This window comes from Taudactylus pleione, unplaced genomic scaffold (genome assembly GCF_031769625.1).
Source record: "Taudactylus pleione unplaced genomic scaffold, aTauple2 ptg000061l, whole genome shotgun sequence".
Classification (NCBI taxonomy): Eukaryota; Metazoa; Chordata; class Amphibia; order Anura; family Myobatrachidae; genus Taudactylus; species Taudactylus pleione.
In genome coordinates, this window is record NW_028284463.1 from 14083092 (window position 1) to 14101002 (window position 17911).

General features: G+C 45.9%; 1 protein-coding gene across 1 annotated transcript in view; it reads left to right on the forward strand.

The window, feature by feature from the left end:
* Positions 1-17911, forward strand: part of RAB26 (RAB26, member RAS oncogene family) — a 297863-nt gene that overhangs the window by 275963 nt on the left and 3989 nt on the right. The window contains exons 6-8 of the mRNA XM_088464774.1: positions 10846-10911; positions 12568-12624; positions 13222-13298. Of these exons, the coding sequence (XP_088320900.1) occupies positions 10846-10911; positions 12568-12624; positions 13222-13298 (200 nt within the window). The remainder of the gene's footprint in view (positions 1-10845; positions 10912-12567; positions 12625-13221; positions 13299-17911) is intronic.

The window sequence follows — 17911 nt, forward strand, 5'->3', positions numbered from 1 at the left end:
AACAAAGTTTGTGTACATTGAATCATGCAAACAAAAAGTATGGTGGTCGCTCATATCAGCTTAATAACATAGCACAGGTGCTTGTAAAGGGCGGGGTTTACACTGAACCACAGAAAAAAAAAGGATTCCCTCACTGCAGCAATATCAACAAAAAATACTTAAATTCAGAGGTATTAGTTACATACATTTGCAAATATATGAATAAGCGCCAGGCCATCGTCAAGGTTCCTCTATACTGGTGTCCCTTAATTTTAGTATAAGCGCCAGGCCTTGACGATGGCCTGGCGCTTATTCATATATTTGCAAATGTATGCAACTAATACCTCTGAATCTCTATTATCATGTAGGATTTAAGTATTTTTTGTTGATATTGCTGCAGTGAGCTGGAGGGAATCCTTTTTTTTCTGTGGTACATTGAATCATCAAAGAGCAAAGATTTCACTATTTAATTGATGCTAAAAAAAACTCCCTATTTCAGAATATTTAGATATGGGAGACTCAACCCAGGTATGCTGTTTAAAGAAAGGTGTCTCATTGATTAAATGTGATCTCATTTATTACAGAGACTGAAAGTAATGTGAGGCCCTTCTGACAGCTAGAGGGCAGCCCTATGTGTCCCCAAGGTTTATCAGGTTGCTAAACACTGTGTTAGAGTGACCACACACGGCTAATAACATCGGACAGATCTGGTCATTGGGGGCATCGTATGAGTATCCTAATCCATTGATAGCTTGTTAATGTGGTCAGCAGACAATTGCCCACACCAGCCTCTGAAAGGATTTCAAGCGTTGCCAAAATCTGACTGACTGGAACAGTCTCAGGGATCGTTATAATTTTTGGGGCAATCTGCAGAGAATCAGCAATATGGAAGCTTGTGTGGCCGATATTCAAATTTATTGAGTGGAATGAAACATAATGAACACATGAGCTTTTATGATAAAGGCAATGTTTCAGACCAAAATCAGCGTACATTGTACAGCCATAAATAGAGATTTATTTATATTTTTTAAAAACACAACTTTATAAAAAAAATTATTGTAACTGTGACTCTTGGATAAACGTCTCTCGTACAAGAAATGTTTCCAGAGTTATGGAAAAGGCGAATCAGTCTGGCGAGTACGTGATAAGTGTGACATTGACACCATGTGGTGTCAATGGAATGGGTATAGAGCTAACGAGACCTGTACCATCCTCTCCTCTGCGGGCTGCATGATGTAGCAGTCTGATTTCACTGTAATTAGCACATCATCTTAATTAAGGATATGCTTAACATTGTGGATTTTAAAGAATGTTCAAAATTTTGTGGCCCTAACATTTACCCAGGTCTGGTGAGATTAAGGAAAGAGGGGGGACAGGAAGGAGATTCCAGGATGATTTGTGTACAATGGGGCAACAAGCAAGTAACTTTGCACTTGGACAAACCATGTTGCAATACAAGGGGTGCACATTTATTACAGTTTGTTTTTGCATGCAGGGTAAATACTGGCTGCTTTTACATGTAGCCCACACATGACAGACAGCTTTATTATTACACTGCAATTTAGATTTGAATTAGGGGCCTGATTCAGAGCCGCTCGTTCGCTCCGAGTGATGTTTGCCCAACTGCGCATGTGTACGGATCGTTATACGCATGCGCGAACCAGTCAGTGCGGCCGAAGATCGTTTGTTCGCTAAATAGCGAATGCCTGCTAATATGAGTGACAGAATGAGGCGTATGTGGGTGGTAACAGGGGAAGGTGCTTGTAAACGGGGAGTGGAGATCCGAACGCAGGTGTGCTTAAAGGTCAAAACGGGCGTTTTAAGGGTGTGCATAATTAATACTGGAGCGTCATTGACCACGTCACTGGGTTATTTTATAGCCAGAACTGCTCGCAAATTTGTGGTAGCAAACACCAGCCACAAGAATAGCGAGCAGTTCATACGCTGTTCGATGTACTCGATTAATCTAATAAATAGCGGACATGACGTATGGTGCGAGCAGCCAGGTGGCGTCTTTTTGAAAACTACAACCGCAAGTTTTGTTCGCTCGTTCAGACATAGAGGCGTCAACAGACCGCAAAGAGCGAACGGTTCATTTGAATAGCCACCCCTTTTTGTTGAACGAACGACCGCAAATAGCGACCGGCTCTGAATCAGGCCCTAGGACAGGAACCTGGGGTGTCATATCTGACGCCGAATTTTGCAAATGTCATTTACTGATCTCTCCAAAACTGGCGAGATTTGTGATCCTTGAATAAAAGGTTCTTAAGTCTGTGTAGTAATTTCGCCCCTTAGTCCATGTACATACTGGATATAGGGATTGCACATCCATTAGTAGCTGACCAAAGTTACTATATTACAGCAACTGCTTTACTGCGACGCCGTCTCGTCTAACCATTTACAAATGCGCAAACACTGCGCAGTTACATCACTATTGTGCTGTTACTTTCCCGCTCCACCATTCCTTAAGGACACCCCCCTCCCCCCCCCATAATTGAGAAATGTTTATTAAGAGAAACTAGAGCTTTGGCATTTATATGCAATACAGGGGCACTGCAGGAGTTACGTTATGCCCCTCAGAATAACTGCAGTTACAGGGCGCAGCCTCGCATACTGGCTCCCTTTGCAGGACTGATGTTTGATGTACTAAACCCTCCAGTATATATTATTCCGCTCCATAACACTTGGAGGATTCATAAAACCTCTTTTGGCTTTGGAGCAGTAATTACGATGATGGCAGCGTGCTCCCTTTTATTGGGCCTCAGCACCTTAATATATTGAGATTATGGAGTGGGATCGTAGCTCACTGCAGCTCTGATATACAATACAAACCGTTCTGCACTGCTAAATCAGGGAAGATGACAAAGGTTCATAACTCTCTCAGGCGGCTGTGAGAGCTGGCATAATACTGAGGTGATTCACAGCACACGCCTGTCCTGTCACAAGCACAGTATATCTATTCCCTTCCAGGCACAGTCATTCCCTGGGCTGACAGCAGACTCTATCCTTAGGCCACAGGGGACCTTCGCTGATCATGGTCCCCTTATATGTCAGTTCTTACTCCAGTTTTTCTTTTCATTTCACACATCCATATGTTCTGCAACTGCACCAGTTTCCGCCTCTGTTAGGCCCAATGCCTGCTTAAGACCCCAGCGGGACCCCGTTAAAAAATACATTATGGCAATCTGGGCCCCTCAGGTACCAATAGGCCCTAAATGGGAGCCTGAGTAGACAGGAGGAGATGTACTTAGCCTTGAAGAGAGATAAAGTGAATGGAGTTAAAGTACCAACCATTCAGCTCCTAATTGTCATTTTTCATAAACACAGCCTGTAATGTGACAGTTAGGAGCTGATTGGTTGGTACTTTATCTCTGTCCACTTTATATCTCTCCAAGGTTAAGTACATCTCCCCCCCCCCCCCAAGCTAAGATAGGACTTGCAGGGGCCCAGAATTTTCCCTCTATAGCAGGATTATGATTTAAGATACAAGGCCTGTTGGGTGCCGTGTTAAGAAGGTGCACGCCATCTGGGGAGGAGGGTGGGGGCGTGGTTACACCTCGCTGGCAATCCCAGGCTTTGTTCAGGTGAGCCTGTCATCTAGACACACACAGGGTGCAGCCGATTGTTGGCTGATCCGAAAGTCATAAATCCTCTGGAATTTCTAGAATTTTTGATCAATTGAAGAAATAAAAAAAATAAAAACCCCAATAAGCTAAATTTGAGCGGGTGGTGTCACACCTTTATCATTTTACATAAAATACCCCAAAATTGCACTATAACTATGTTTGATAGGAATGGTACAGATGTGTCCACATACACCTTTGCTCGAATCGTGCCAAATAGTCCTGTTTGGGGTGGCACAGACTTTGCGACTGTGCCAAGTGTACTGATGGGAAACTTTTTCTTAAAATATGTAGAAGTACAATGCAAGGGTGCAGCGACTACTAACGCTGGCATTTCACGTACTTCTGTGCGCGACTCGGTCGCTAATCTGGGCTCGTGATGTCTAAATTGTTAGGACAGTGATCGCTAACCCAGCGCTCGCCAGCGTCCGGTGGCTCGCGGACAGAATTTGGGTAGCTCGCCTTATGGTGACGGCGGTAGCACGGTGGGGTAGCTCGCCTTACGGCTCTAACCTCACGGCGTGCAAGCCGCGCATAGGACGTGCATGTCTCGCCACGCGGCGGCTGTTACTGCTTGACACACACTGCCAGCAGGCGAAGCGCTGACCGGGCACTGTTTGGTGGGAGTGTGGGGCCAGGTGTGAGTATGGGACCAGGCCATCCACTGTCCCATCAGCATAATACATCCAGCAACACCCTGCACCCCACTGACAGCTCTCAGCAGGCATCAGAGAAACAGATTGGGTCCCAGCCAATCAGCTCCCAACTGCGATGTCACAGGCTGTGTTTGAAAAATCGCATTTAGGAGCTGATTGGCTTGGACTTTATCTCCATCCAAGGCTTAGTAGCTTTATCACTGTATTAATAAACGCATTGTTGTTTTTCTATGGTAAATTTGGTTATTAGCCAGATTTTTAGCTTTCAAAAATAAAATGTGGCTCTTCAAGACGTCTCTCATTTTTCTCAAGTAGCTCCCACCGTAATTAAGGTTGGCGACCACTGTGCTAGGACGTCTCCTTGCCCACGCAGCTACTCATTGTTTTGCTGCTTATATTCCCCTATGTGTGGCAAGGGGAATACGTCCCCAGCCACTCCGCATCCTGATTTTGGAACTTTTTAACAATCTCCTCAAATCAGGACCATCCTGTGAAAATCAGGGCGGTGGGGAGACATGATAAATATGTCACTGCTCTGCAGCATTGCACACAAAACATATCAAGCTTCACTGATATAACTAGGTCCTAGAGAATTTACACAACGAACAATAAAACAACTGCCCCCCCCCCCCTAAAATTGGAGGCACAGCTCACCAGAGTCGCCTGCTCAGGTGCCAGACTGTACATAGAGCCCAGGCCTAGTTGTAGGGGTCTATTTATTATAGGGAGAAGACCCCTAAATCCACTGAATAGTGGTGTCTCTTTGCTAGAGAGAGCACCTCCCTCTCCAAAGCTGGCAACAGCCATCAGCGGGTATCCTTGGCGGTCACTACTTCCATCTCAGCATTATTATTCTAATAGGAAAATGATGTCATTCATATCATTTCTGTTTTCATTTACTTTTACAATGATGAATTCTTTTTCTATAATTGAACATTTTGTTCCCCTTTCCTTACTAATTTATCAGGAATTTGCGCTGGGAGATTTTCTGTCGCTGCAACAATACATGGCGATAGTAAATCTCTTCTGTCTCCACTTTTTGTTAAATAGACCCCTTAACGTTGTGAGTTTACCTCAGCTGATTTGGCGGCGTAGTGGCAGAGTGGAGTCTTCTAATCCGGCATCCAACTCCGCCGGATGGACAAACCTTTGCTCGCACAAGTAAAACAATCATCAAGAAGCCATTACTCTGTTGTCCTTTAGGCCTGGACCTCCCCAGGTGTAAATTGCAAATGCGACGGTGAATTTCTGATGTGACACGGAACCCAGTCTCTCCACGGACATCTTGAAACCTACGTTTCCGTGGACATTACAGCATTTTTCGGTAAATCGGTCTGAGGTTGTCCTCCCAGCATTATCCCCTTCATATTCACCATCTCTGTGTTCTGTGGCCCTGATTCAGAGCCGGACGCTCTGACCAGAGCGCTCGCTCTGAATCAGGGCCGTCCTATTTAAATGTGGAGCGGCCTTTTGGACACTCGCATAGCTGTGGGTTACCACCCACAGCTTATGCGAGCGTCCATGATGATGGTCGCGATGGTCAAGACCATCGCGACCATCGGGCTTGCGACGAGACCCTGCGATAGGGTCTCGTGGCCGCAAGCCCTGGAGTGATTTTGGCTCTATCAGAGCCAAAATCACTCCCACTGACATAGTGATGTCAGTGAGGCCAGACCCAGACGGTAGGCGTTCCCATGGGAACGCCTCCGTCTGGCAGCCATGCCCCCGGCATGCCCACCAAAGGGGGCGTGCTGTCAGTCACCATCGACAGCACGCCCCCTTTGGTGCGAGACCCGGAGCGACAGCTTAGCTGTCGCTGTCCGGGTCTCGCGCATGCGTACAACGGAGCTCCCTCCGTCGTGCGCATGCGCATTGGGGTAACATCGACCCGCTTGCGAGCATCCTGCGCTCGCGAGCGGGTCTGAATGAGACCCTGTGTTCCCAGTGGAGCAGTTACTGCGACATCTGTGCCTCTACATTTATAGTAGGTTAGTATAAGCCCATGTCAGCTGTGACAGCTCATTGTGAGACCCTAAGTACGGCCACTGAGAACCTCTCTTCTGTGCAGCGGTAGAGGTGACAGTCGTTCTCTTATAAAAAGGAAAGTGACAAGTTTTCTGTGCTTGCTCGCTAGACAGTACTCTGACCTGCGTCTATGGCTGTCACTCCTTTCCTGTTCCTATGTGTGTAGACAACAGGTGCATTTCCAGGCGTTTGCATGAAGGGGATCATGAACTCTGTAGTGTAGTAGTTTGTCAGGGAAGATGATAGGGGCGAAGAGAGCCTTGCAGAGACAGCATCAGTCCTGCAGGGGGCATTAGTTGTAAGCAGTGTCCTACAGCATCAATATTCCCACCCAGCCCCCTCTTATTCGCAGAATGCTGTGTATAAGTACAGTAATAATGGTGCATACACACGGTCAGATTTTTCTTCAGATCTGAACGATAACGATTTAAAAAATCGTTCAGTCGTTCATATCTGAAGGAAAATCTGACATGCCTGAACGATGGATGATGAACGATGCGCGTTCCCGATGGTCAGATAACGATATCTGACATCTGATGTGTCTGCAGTCAGACTTGGACGATTCCATTCATTTTAATGCAGTAAAAAATCGTTCAAATCTTTGGTAAAATCGTTCATCTGACAGATCTGACAAATCTGACCGTGTGTCTGCTTATCCTGAGCCCTACAGAAAGTTTTGGACAAGGATATTATTAGACAAATGAGAGCTTGGATCCATTCGACCTACATATAAGCGGATTTGCTTAAAATGGTTCATTTCAAAAGTCCAGCTTAGATCAGCAACACATGTATGTGGTCATTTAATGGAAGTTAAATTTTAAAACAGACTGAGTATGCACATAGGGGCAAATTCATGTGAGAAACTGAACTGCTGATAGGGATACAGTATGTACCAACCTGGGAAATAATCCAATCACGGTATTACAGTTTTTCTGAAAAAAAATAAAAATAAATAATAATTATATATTATTAATATATACATATATATATATATATATATATATATATATATATAGTGTGCTAATTTATGAGGCATCTTTACAAATGTGATCTTATATATCTTCACCCTATGTTTAGTGGAACTCTCATTGTGATCCTTGACCTTCTTGCCCATGTACTGGAATTTTCCATCATAGACAAGGTCTAGGGCTCTCCCAAAAGCAGATTCCACCTCACTTTCTTCATTCTGAGTGGGGATACTTAGTACACGCTCTCACTCAGAAGTATTCACTGCATATGGCAAATCATATGAGCAGCAGAAGTGGAAGAGTGTTCTCATGTAGCTCAGATTTAAGCTGCATATACATGTAAAGATTTTCTGTCCAACCATCCAACTAGTTGATTGGTTGGAATGAAAATCAGGTAACGTATGGGAGTAACTGATGATCAGCAATTTGCTCCTAAATGCCAGAAAACAGATGAAAAAGGTCATCAGACTGGTTTGTTAAATGTTTGATCTAAACAATTTGTTCAAACAACAGTTTTTGTCCATTTTCCTGCGTTTGGGAGCAAATTGCTGATTGTCATTTGCTTTCATACCTTACCAGATTTTCATTCCAACCAATCAACTAGTTGGATGATTGGACAGAAAATCTTTATGTGTGTACCCAGCCTTACTGTGGTGCGTACATACGTAGCGATCTGTCAACGATATGGACAATATCGCTGACAGATCGTTATGCAGACTCCCTGGTATGCAGGGCCGACGAGAGCCGTGCCGGGCCCAGGTGACAGGGGGCGTGGCTTAATCGTTGGCAGCATGGCCACGCAACCCTTCGAAAAAATGGAAAAAAAAACATTTTCAGCGCTGTGCTGCGTGCCCCTTAGCCCGGCGCACAGCCAATGGGGGCACGTTCAGCGTGATCGCTCTCCAAATAGGCATAGGAGACTGCTCTGGCTGCTGCTTTAGCAGCCATGAGCAGTCTCCCAGTGCAGCCCAGCACACAGCAGCGTGTGCTGGGCTGCTGTGACTTAAGAGGGAGGGGGAGCAGTGCCGGGCCCCTGCAGCAAGCCCGGGCCCAGGTAATTTGTACCCGCTCCCCCCCCCCCCCTCTCGGCGCCCCTGCTGGTATGCTGGATGATCAGTATCGATCATCCAGCACACCACCAACTTCCCACCGACTATAGTGATCTGCGATCGTTGATCGCGGGTCCCTATAGTAACTTGCTCAAAATCGAGCAAGTTGACCAGCATGCACGGCAGCCGATGGACGATATCGCTATCGTCCATACGTGGCCGCACATCGTGGTCGAAAGTAGGTTGGTAGGGACCATTTAAAAGAACGATTTGAAAGATAACGGTAACGATATCGTTCAAATCGTCCTTTTAAATCGCTACGTGTGTACGCACCTTAGGTTTCACACCTTTTCAAGAGAACGATTGTTAGTTATCTATACTCATTAAGGTCAATGAGCAAAATATGGGGATATATATTTGATAGATAACTTCGTATAATTATACTTTAATACTAACTTATTACATACTTGTACTTACTTTTAATGGAACTCTCATTGTGATCCCTAACGTGCCTGCCTCTGCACTAGGGTTTCCTACCAGAGGCAAAGTTAAAGGGCCCTCCAACAGCAGAGTTCACCTATGCTTTTTTTTCTATCTGAGCTGAGATACCCAGTACACTCTCTCACTCGAAGATGTTCACTGCATAAAGCACACATCTGAGCAGCAGACATGGAACAGTGTCTCATATTTGAATAATAATGAGCGCACATTAGAATAGTAAGGACTTTGTATTAACCTTTCAAGGTATACGATTAAAACAATTACCAGGGATGACATGTTCAATTTTGCTGAATTTATAATATCTAAATCATGATGAGATTCTGATTTTAAACATTTTCACCAGTTGTGTGACTGTCCTACGCTTTTTTGTTTATGAATAATTATATGTGACAAGTCTACCTCCCAATAACGTACGCGGATAGAACAGGTCCCTGTCCATCGCACGTAAAAGAAGAAATTGTGTGCGAAAGGGGTTAAAATAGAATTGTTTGCTTAATTAGGATTTTTTCATTGGATGATGATATTTTAGATGGTTGAATTAAAGGTTTTATTTTTTTTGGGACCATTTTTCGCATTCATTTTCCCCAATAAGAGTGCCCCAACAAAGAGTCTTTTTTCCTTCCAGTTTAGTTCTCTGGGAAAGTGACAGGCTTGTGGTTTACAGAGTAATATCACGATTCAATAGAGAGTTTCCTATTATTAGGTTTTTTTACTGGATAACATGACAGCGGTACACCGACTGTTCTTTTTTTTTCTAGACCTATTTAGCACTTAAAAAGCATATTATTCAGTGACAGTACATTGGTCCCTGAGCCTGAATGGCAGTCAATCATTCTAAAGTGCAGTAATTGGAAGAGGAACGCTGTCAAAACAAGGTTTTCAGTTTGAGAATTAGATGCTCTTTAGCATTTACTGAGTCACTGCTGCCATCTAGTGGACATTTACAAATTTTCATGAAAACATTGATGACTTAACTGGAACTTTTCCACTTCATTTCAGTTTAATAACTTAAATTGAGTATGTTTCCTTTCTTCTTTAGGGATACGATTTGCAGCTAAAAAGTCACTAACAGTAGGATTACATTATTAATTCTGGTCATTATTATTATTATTTGTATAGCGCCACTAATTATGCAGCACTGTACAGAGTATATTTGTCTATCGCATTAGTCCCTGTGAGCTTACATTCTAAATTCCCTGACACACAAACACACGTAACTGGTTGAGATTAGACCTCATGACCCCGTCCGAGACGGTGAAGCAGCAATGCTAGCCACTATGCAACTATGTTGTCCTAGTGGCTAAAGTCTGTATAACTACTGTGGGTAAAAGACTACCAATCCCAATACATTTTATTTTTTTATAGTACAAATGTAGCTAATCAGCTCAACTAAACATTTAATGGAGGACTAAATGCATAAGATCTCCCACAATAGGCAAAATGACAGAATTCCATGAATAACACCCTCCCACCCTGAGTGGTAGCTCCTTGTGTTACTTTTTAAAGCTTTGTGGGCCTCATTCAGACTTGTACGCAAACCCAATGGATTTCATACAAGTTAGATGGTGCGAGCACTGCGCACTCAGCGGGTGCGACCCAAAGACGCAGCAGCAATGATAACAGTGTAAAACTCTGAATCTGACCCGGTTTTCCGACTGTAATTTGTATTTTCATTTATGATGGCTTCCACCTGCCCTACTCTAGTGTGACCACATGGGGCGCTGTGCTATCGGCTTTTTTTTTTTTTTTGTCATTTTACACGAGGACACCACATAAATATGGCAGCTTGCATTAATCACAAATATGCAGAGAAATTTGATTATGTAAAAATTGGTCCTTTTTAAACAGGAACCAGACATGAGGAACCTCCGCTGAGGTCTGCAGTCAGGCAATATGGCTGCTGCCATGTGCTCAGTTGTCACTTTACTAATAGCCATCATGATAACTTAGTAACGGATGCATGTGACGTTCTTGGAAAGAACACTTACGGGTTTATGCAGAGACAGTAAATGACTATTTATAATGGAAAAACTTTCACTTTCAGGCCTGGCTGACGGAGATTCATGAGTACGCACAGAAAGACGTGGTCATCATGCTGCTGGGGAACAAGGTGAGGACAAAGGCCTAGAGGCAGTGACTTATATACCCTTCATCTAATCTCTGTATGAACCAGACCCAAACTTCTACTGCCCCAAGTTTGGATTGTGATCTTCTTAGGCAGCAAATGGATGTGTGTGGGGCACGGTATATAATGTCTTGTTGTCCAATATTATGCTAGGTGTTACTAGGACAATGACAAATATACTGGGGTATATTTAGCTTTGTGATGGCTATGAATGAAAGTCAGATTTATGTGTATAACAGTCGCTGTCTGTGTGCCTGGAGAGTGGCATGGGTGTTCTTCTCCATTGCACTGCCCTTCCAGGCCAACAGCAATTTGGAGAGGGACCTGCAACTACCAGCCTCCTGGGCCCTTGTTTTACGCTCTCAGATCAGAAGATACAACAGGCTTCCACTCTGCTCCTATGGACATGCACAAGGTGATCAGGGCTTCACGGAGTAAACACTGGACTGACATTTGCTATGAGGAAGCCCATTGCTCTGCTCCTCACCTGTGGCTTATGGCGTTGCCAGCCTTCTATCCCCAGCAGGCGGTCTACATTGCAGTATCGGCCTCTCTGCTTCGGAGCCTCTGTCTCCGATACACGCCAGCAGTAGCAGCACTGCAATAGACCAGTGGTTCTCAAACTCAGGACCCCAAACAGTTCATGTTTTCCAGGTCTCCTCACAGAATCACAAGTGAAATAATTAGATCCACCTGTATTTTTTTTTTTAAATGTGTCAGTGAGTAATGAGTACACCTGCTAGGTGACCTGGAAAACGTGGCCTGTGTGGGGTCCCGAGGACCAAGTCTGAGTGCCCCGAGCATGCCATGTATTGTGGACTCTTTAATCCTGCACAGGTGAGAATCTATGTTGCTGGGTCAGTAGGTAGAAACCTCAAAACATGTCCTGTCGGGAAAACTTGAGGGATACGGTTGAGAACCACTACATAGACCAAGTTTGAACTAGCATAGCAGTCTGGTTCACTCGTCTCCAGCCAGACAGGTCAGAGTAAATAGCCCTTTACATTTTGTGCTGAGTGTTATAAGCACAAAAAAAAATCCTGCCAACTTCATCTAAACATGAGAATTCCAGTGGTTTCCATGGCTATGAAATATCCCATAACAGTGCATTTGAAGGGTAAAAAAAAGTTGTAGTCAACGGAATTACAAAATTTAGACAGACATTTGTATTCTGATTAGAACACAGTATGCAACGGCTTCAGTAGTGTTCCCAAATACCCCCAGCCCGCGCCATTGCAGACTTTAGCTCACATTAAATATTCATCATTAACTTGAAAGCCCACAATGCATAAAACATGCTCACACTCCTCACAAGAGCCCGGGCGTCATTCTCGTTATGGTGAGTTCTGGTTCAGAGGACAGTAATATTCTGGCAGTGTGTAATGCACAAGGGTGTGTTCCCTGTGACAGCTGTGAGCCAGGCTGCCTTATAATGACCATAGAGACACCATGTATATCAGGGGTTCTCAGCTGCACACCCGGAAAATAAAACTGTATACAAACCAAACACACGGGGTAAGAGACATGATTAAGCAGGTTTTTGTATAGGAATTTGTGATCATTATGCAGTGCCCTTGGGAGAAATCATTCGTCCTATACTGACCTCACGTGACCGGGAACCCGTATCTTTCTCTGCCGCAGGTGGATTCCGCTCATGAACGGGTTGTCAAGATAGAAGATGGAGAACGTCTGGCAAAGGTGAGATCAGGTTATACCGGATTCAGGGTAATAAACTTCATTCCGCCAAAGTACATAAAATGCACATGTGGCCTCCCTGAGTAATTCCCCAGCTTTAGTGCTATTTGTGTGCGCTGTGGAACATTATAATCTATATTGTGTACACACATAGACTAGGGTTACGTTTGGGACATAATCCGATGAATTAACCTACTGGAGGAAACTGAAGTACAAACTCCACACAGTTAGGGCCGTGGTGGGAGTCAAACTCAAAACCTCAGGGCTGTGAGGCAGTAATGCTAACCATTACACCAAACGTACTTCCTATAACCTACTGGAATCAGCTCCATATCCTCAACCCTCTGTCATAGATGACTTAGCCAATCCACCCCAATGCTTGCCATCTCTAAAATTGAATCTTCGCTGCATCTGCTGCATATGGCCAGCAGGCGGAGTCATGGGCCAGCGGTGAACCCCCTGAAATATACCATGTTTGTCACTGTGGCTGATTGATCAGTATGAGATGTAAGACCACAATAACCCACATAACATAGCTAGTGTTTAATGAGCACAGCTTGGTATTATCCTACATTTACAGAATGGGATGTCTCTTTGCAGGAATTCGGCGTGCCATTTATGGAGACCAGTGCCAAGATCGGGCTGAATGTGGATTTGGCATTCACGGCCATTGCAAAGTAAGTGAATGTTGGATCTGCCTGGCGGTTCTGTAAGCCTATGATTCGCACAGAGGCAGCACAAATAGACTACTAGCCATTCAGTAACAGTAACAGAGCACTAACCAATCAGGGATTCCTAACAGATGCTTATGTTCTGCACATTACCCAATAATAGTAAAGCAGGCATTGCCATTACTGTGACTGACCTCCGAGTGCTAACCTGTCATGGAACATCCAGTTATGGTAGCAGGTGAAACGGGATTTAAAGGAGCATAACTCCAAATTGAAACTATCTCTAGGAACCTAAACACAAATTAATAAAGATCATTAATAAAAAAATAAAGACATTGGCCACGAATTTAGCTGTTCCAGTAGCCCTAGGGTGGAATTTAGAAACCACGGTGCTGATACGTTCACATTTATAAACCAATGCCCCTCCAACGTGCTCTTAGCGTTCCATGTATTCCATATCACCTAAGAGAGCGCCTAATATAGTATGTAACAATCAATTCCTCTAGTAGCACAGGGCGCTGCACAGTCTCATAGGTAAGGTGGCCTGGGCATGTTAGGGTTGCAGTTTGTAAGGATCAGCACCTATTGATTGCAATCAGTCACAATCGCATCTGTGTCAGACCAAGAGCTGAGCGTGTGGTGGCCCCTGCCAACAGATTGGCAGGATGGCTGAAGCTGTGTAGCTTTAACATGTGGCATGTAATATCCAGTGTTGCCAAAGCCAATCTGTGCGTGAGAATTGCCAATACAGGATGGAGACGCAGAACTAGCACTTACTAACAGTCCAGGTTTTCAGGATATCCATTCTTGAGCACAGGCTACTTAATTAGTACCTCGGTCAATTTGATTTCTTCTTCTGGCTCTATAGGGGACACAGGGACTACGCTGGGTGTAGGAGTATAGGACAGGCAGTGGAGTCTGGGCATCAAACAGTTAAAACATTCACACTCCAGCATCCCAGGCTCCTCCTCCCCTAAACCCCCACCCCCAGGCAGGCCAGTCTTAGTTTAGTGCCATAGGACCGAGCACAGTTACAGAGGGCTGCTGAGGCAGCCTAATTTTATTTATTTTATCTTATTTTCTGAGTAGGTAGCACTGGGCGATCCTACAGGTCGCCTGCACTGTCACTCCACCAACACCCGGCACCGGTGAGCGGGTCGCCGATCTCAGCCGGGTCCTCACAGCACCTAGAGGACCCAAGCCGCAGCGGACGATGGGGGAACAGGTAAGGCTTGCAGGGAGCTGCATTGGTGTGGCTTTTACCGCTGGTAGCGGGTGGACGGGAAGTCCACACCCCCGCTAGGCTACCAGGATACTCAGGCAGCTGGGTGTGGAAATACACAGTAGACGGCCATTGCCATCTATGTCAGTAAGGGGAGATAGGCTCTGCCCATTAGCCCCTCCCCGGCCCATGGTGTGATCCCTCACAGAGGCTTCCCACCATTGGGTTTCTCCTCCTCCTCCCTGTCACACACACTGAGCGGCCATTGCTGAGCTGTACTGCCTACAGTTAAGGTGCGCTGTGTCGTTAACGACACTGAGCACAAACACTTAACGAAATCAAGAATGATTTCGTTCAGTGCTGGCCACCCTCCCTCATCCCCGAACATGTTCAACCTGACAATATCGTCAGGTTGGACAGGAGGTTCGGGCGATGAACGGTAACTACCAAATACAAACGTGAGCGCGCATTGGTCGTTCCCTCGTACTAAAAATCAATGCGTGTGTACGCAGTATTAAGTCTCCAGCGAGGTTGGCTCCTGTCTCCCTGTATACCTCCCCTCAGGCCAAGTTATACAGTCTAGCTCCATCCAGCCAACTGGGTTTGGATGGTTGAGCACTATCTGCCAAAAAATGTCTTTATGCATAGAATGTGACTGTGTGCTTGTCCTCATTTCTGAGCTCCATTCCTGTCACTTCCGTTTTTCTATCTATTCTACTGTATACTGTGTGAGGGGTCCATTCAGGTGCGCAGGTTCTTACATCATCGCCGGGCGTCAATACATGCCTGCATGCAGATCCTGGGTTCACTGGTCTCCACCTTCGATATGGTGGAGTGCGCTCAATTTCACTCTCCTCTTCAAGGGGAGATTCTGGCTCGCTGGAACGGATCCCAATACCATGTCAAACGACAGACAATCATCTCTGGAGGTCCGTCTCATTCTGACGTGGTGGCTTCAGGACTCCCATTTAGACAAGGGTCGCCTCTTTTGGATTCAGGAATGGGTCCTCCTCACTACGGACACAAGTCTTCACGGGTGGGGGGCAGTAACCTGCCAGCAGTCCTTCCAGGGTCGATGGACGGCTCAGGAGAGCCACCTTCCAATCAACGTCCTGGAACTTCGAGCGGTCTTCAAAGCTCTCCGTCAAGCTCAGCAGCTCCTTTCGTATCACCCAGTCCAACAATACAACGGCCGTCGCTTACATAAACCATCATGGCGGCAATTGCTGCGCCATGAGGGAGGTGAGTCGCATTCTCCGCTATCGGCGGTGTTCATTTCGGGAGTCCAAAATTGGGAAGCGACTCTCTAAGCTGCCAGGACGTCCACTCAGGCGAGTCGGCCCTTCCTCCGGACATCTTTCAACTTCTGGTTCATCCATGGGGCCTGCCAGACATCGATTTGATAGCATCTCAGCACAAGTTGCCATGGTACAGTTCTCACACAAAAGATTCAGTAACTCTTCTTCTGGACGCCTTAGTGGTTCGGTGGACCTCCAATCTCAAGTACATATCCCCCCCTGATCTTGCTTCTACCAAGGGTTCTACGCAAGTTGGAAGGCGGGGCACCGTGATTCTAGTAGCTCCCAATTGGCCGTGGAAGGCTTTCCATTGATGCTCCACTGTCTCAGGGCACACGCTTCCACCTGGACCTGACGGGCGGCTCTCGAGACATCTGTCTTGAGAGCTAAGGGGTTTGCGTGGTCAGTCAGTCAATTCACAAATACCTTCCTCGGCTTTGATTTATCATCGGGTTTGGCATACGTACTTCTCCTGGTGTTCTACCAGGGGCCTTAACCCCAGATCCTTCCAGCTTTCCAAGTCCTCTCCTTTCTACAGGCGGGTCTGGATTTGGGTCTTCACCTTTCATCTTTGAAAGTGCAGGTCTCGGCCAGCGACAAATTGCCATGATGCCTGATGTCCGTACTTTCTTTCAGGGAGTGCTCCACGTGCAGTCCCCCGTTTGTTCCTCCGGTGGCTCTGTGGGATTTGTCCTTGGTGCTTCGGGCTATTCAGGCTTCTCCCTTTGAGCCTTTAGAATCAGTAGACCTTCTTTGGCTCGCGTGGAAGACTCTCTCTCTTACTTTTGGATATCGCTTCAGCCCGGAGAGTGTCAGATATGAGTGCACTGTCGTCACTCTCCGTTTTGGGTCTTTCACTGGGATCAGGCCGTTCTTCGGACTTCCGAAGATAGTTTCACCTCAATCAGGAGATTGTGGTCCCGGCCTTTCATTCTCTGGAGGCCTCTTTTGATGTTTGAGAGCTCTCCGGATCTATGTAGAGCGTACCAGGGATATCCGGAAGCCCGATTTCCTTTTCATCCTCTATGGCTTCCATAAGCAGGGCTGGCCAGCTACGAAGCAGACCTTGGCAAGGGGGCTCCTTTGAACCAGCCACCATGCATACGTGGCAGCGGACCTTCCCACCCCGGCCATGGTGCCCACTCGTTCCACTGATTCAATTGGTGCCTCATGGGAAGCTCGTCATGGCACCTCTGCTGAGCAGCTTTTCAGGGCAACTACATGGTTTTCTGCCCACACATTTTTCTGTTTTTATTCCTTTGACACCCTCACCTCCGCGGATGTGGCTTTTTGGCAGAGGGTATTCTGTGCAGCTCGAGGGAGGGGGATTCTTTTGGACATCCCAGCGTAGTTGCAGTGTCCCCTATGTGGCATGAAGAAAAGGAGACTTGTCTTACCTGGTTAGGTCCTTTTTTTTTTCAAATTCCCTAAGGAACAGAGCGCCCCACCTGGCTGGCAGGGTTTTCCTCGGTTTATGGTATCGCTGTCTCTTCAGGTGCGTGTCCGTGCTGGTCTTCCTACCGTGGGCTTGCGAACTTGACTGACCTGCCTGGATATAGGGGAGGAGGAGCCTGGGCTTCTGGAGTGTGAAAGTTTTAACTGTTTGGTGCCCAGATTCCACCGCCTTCCCTTTACCCAACATAGGCTATGTCCCCTATAGAATTCAAAGAAAAGGCCCTAACCAGGTAAGACACAAGTGTCCTTATAATCACCTGTGCTCAAGCATGGATATCCTTAAAACCTGGACTGTTATGATTCTTACACACTGAGCGATTGCACAATTACATCGTAATTGTGCTCTATGACAGAAACGACCAGCGATGCGCGCTCCCACTGGTCGTTTCCGACATTGTCCATCGCCTGAACATGCAGCACAATCGGTCTAACGACCGATTGTGCATGTTCAGTGATGACAGAGGGAGCCTACACTGAACGACTGATTTTTTTTTTTCTTTAAGTGTAGGCACTGCAGGGGACCAGGAACGACGGTAAGATTACGATGTCGTAATCGTACGGTCTTTCCTGATCGCCCAGGGTGTACGTACTTTTAGGGTGCCGTGAGGACAGAGTTCGGGAACTACAGATCACTGCTTTTGCAA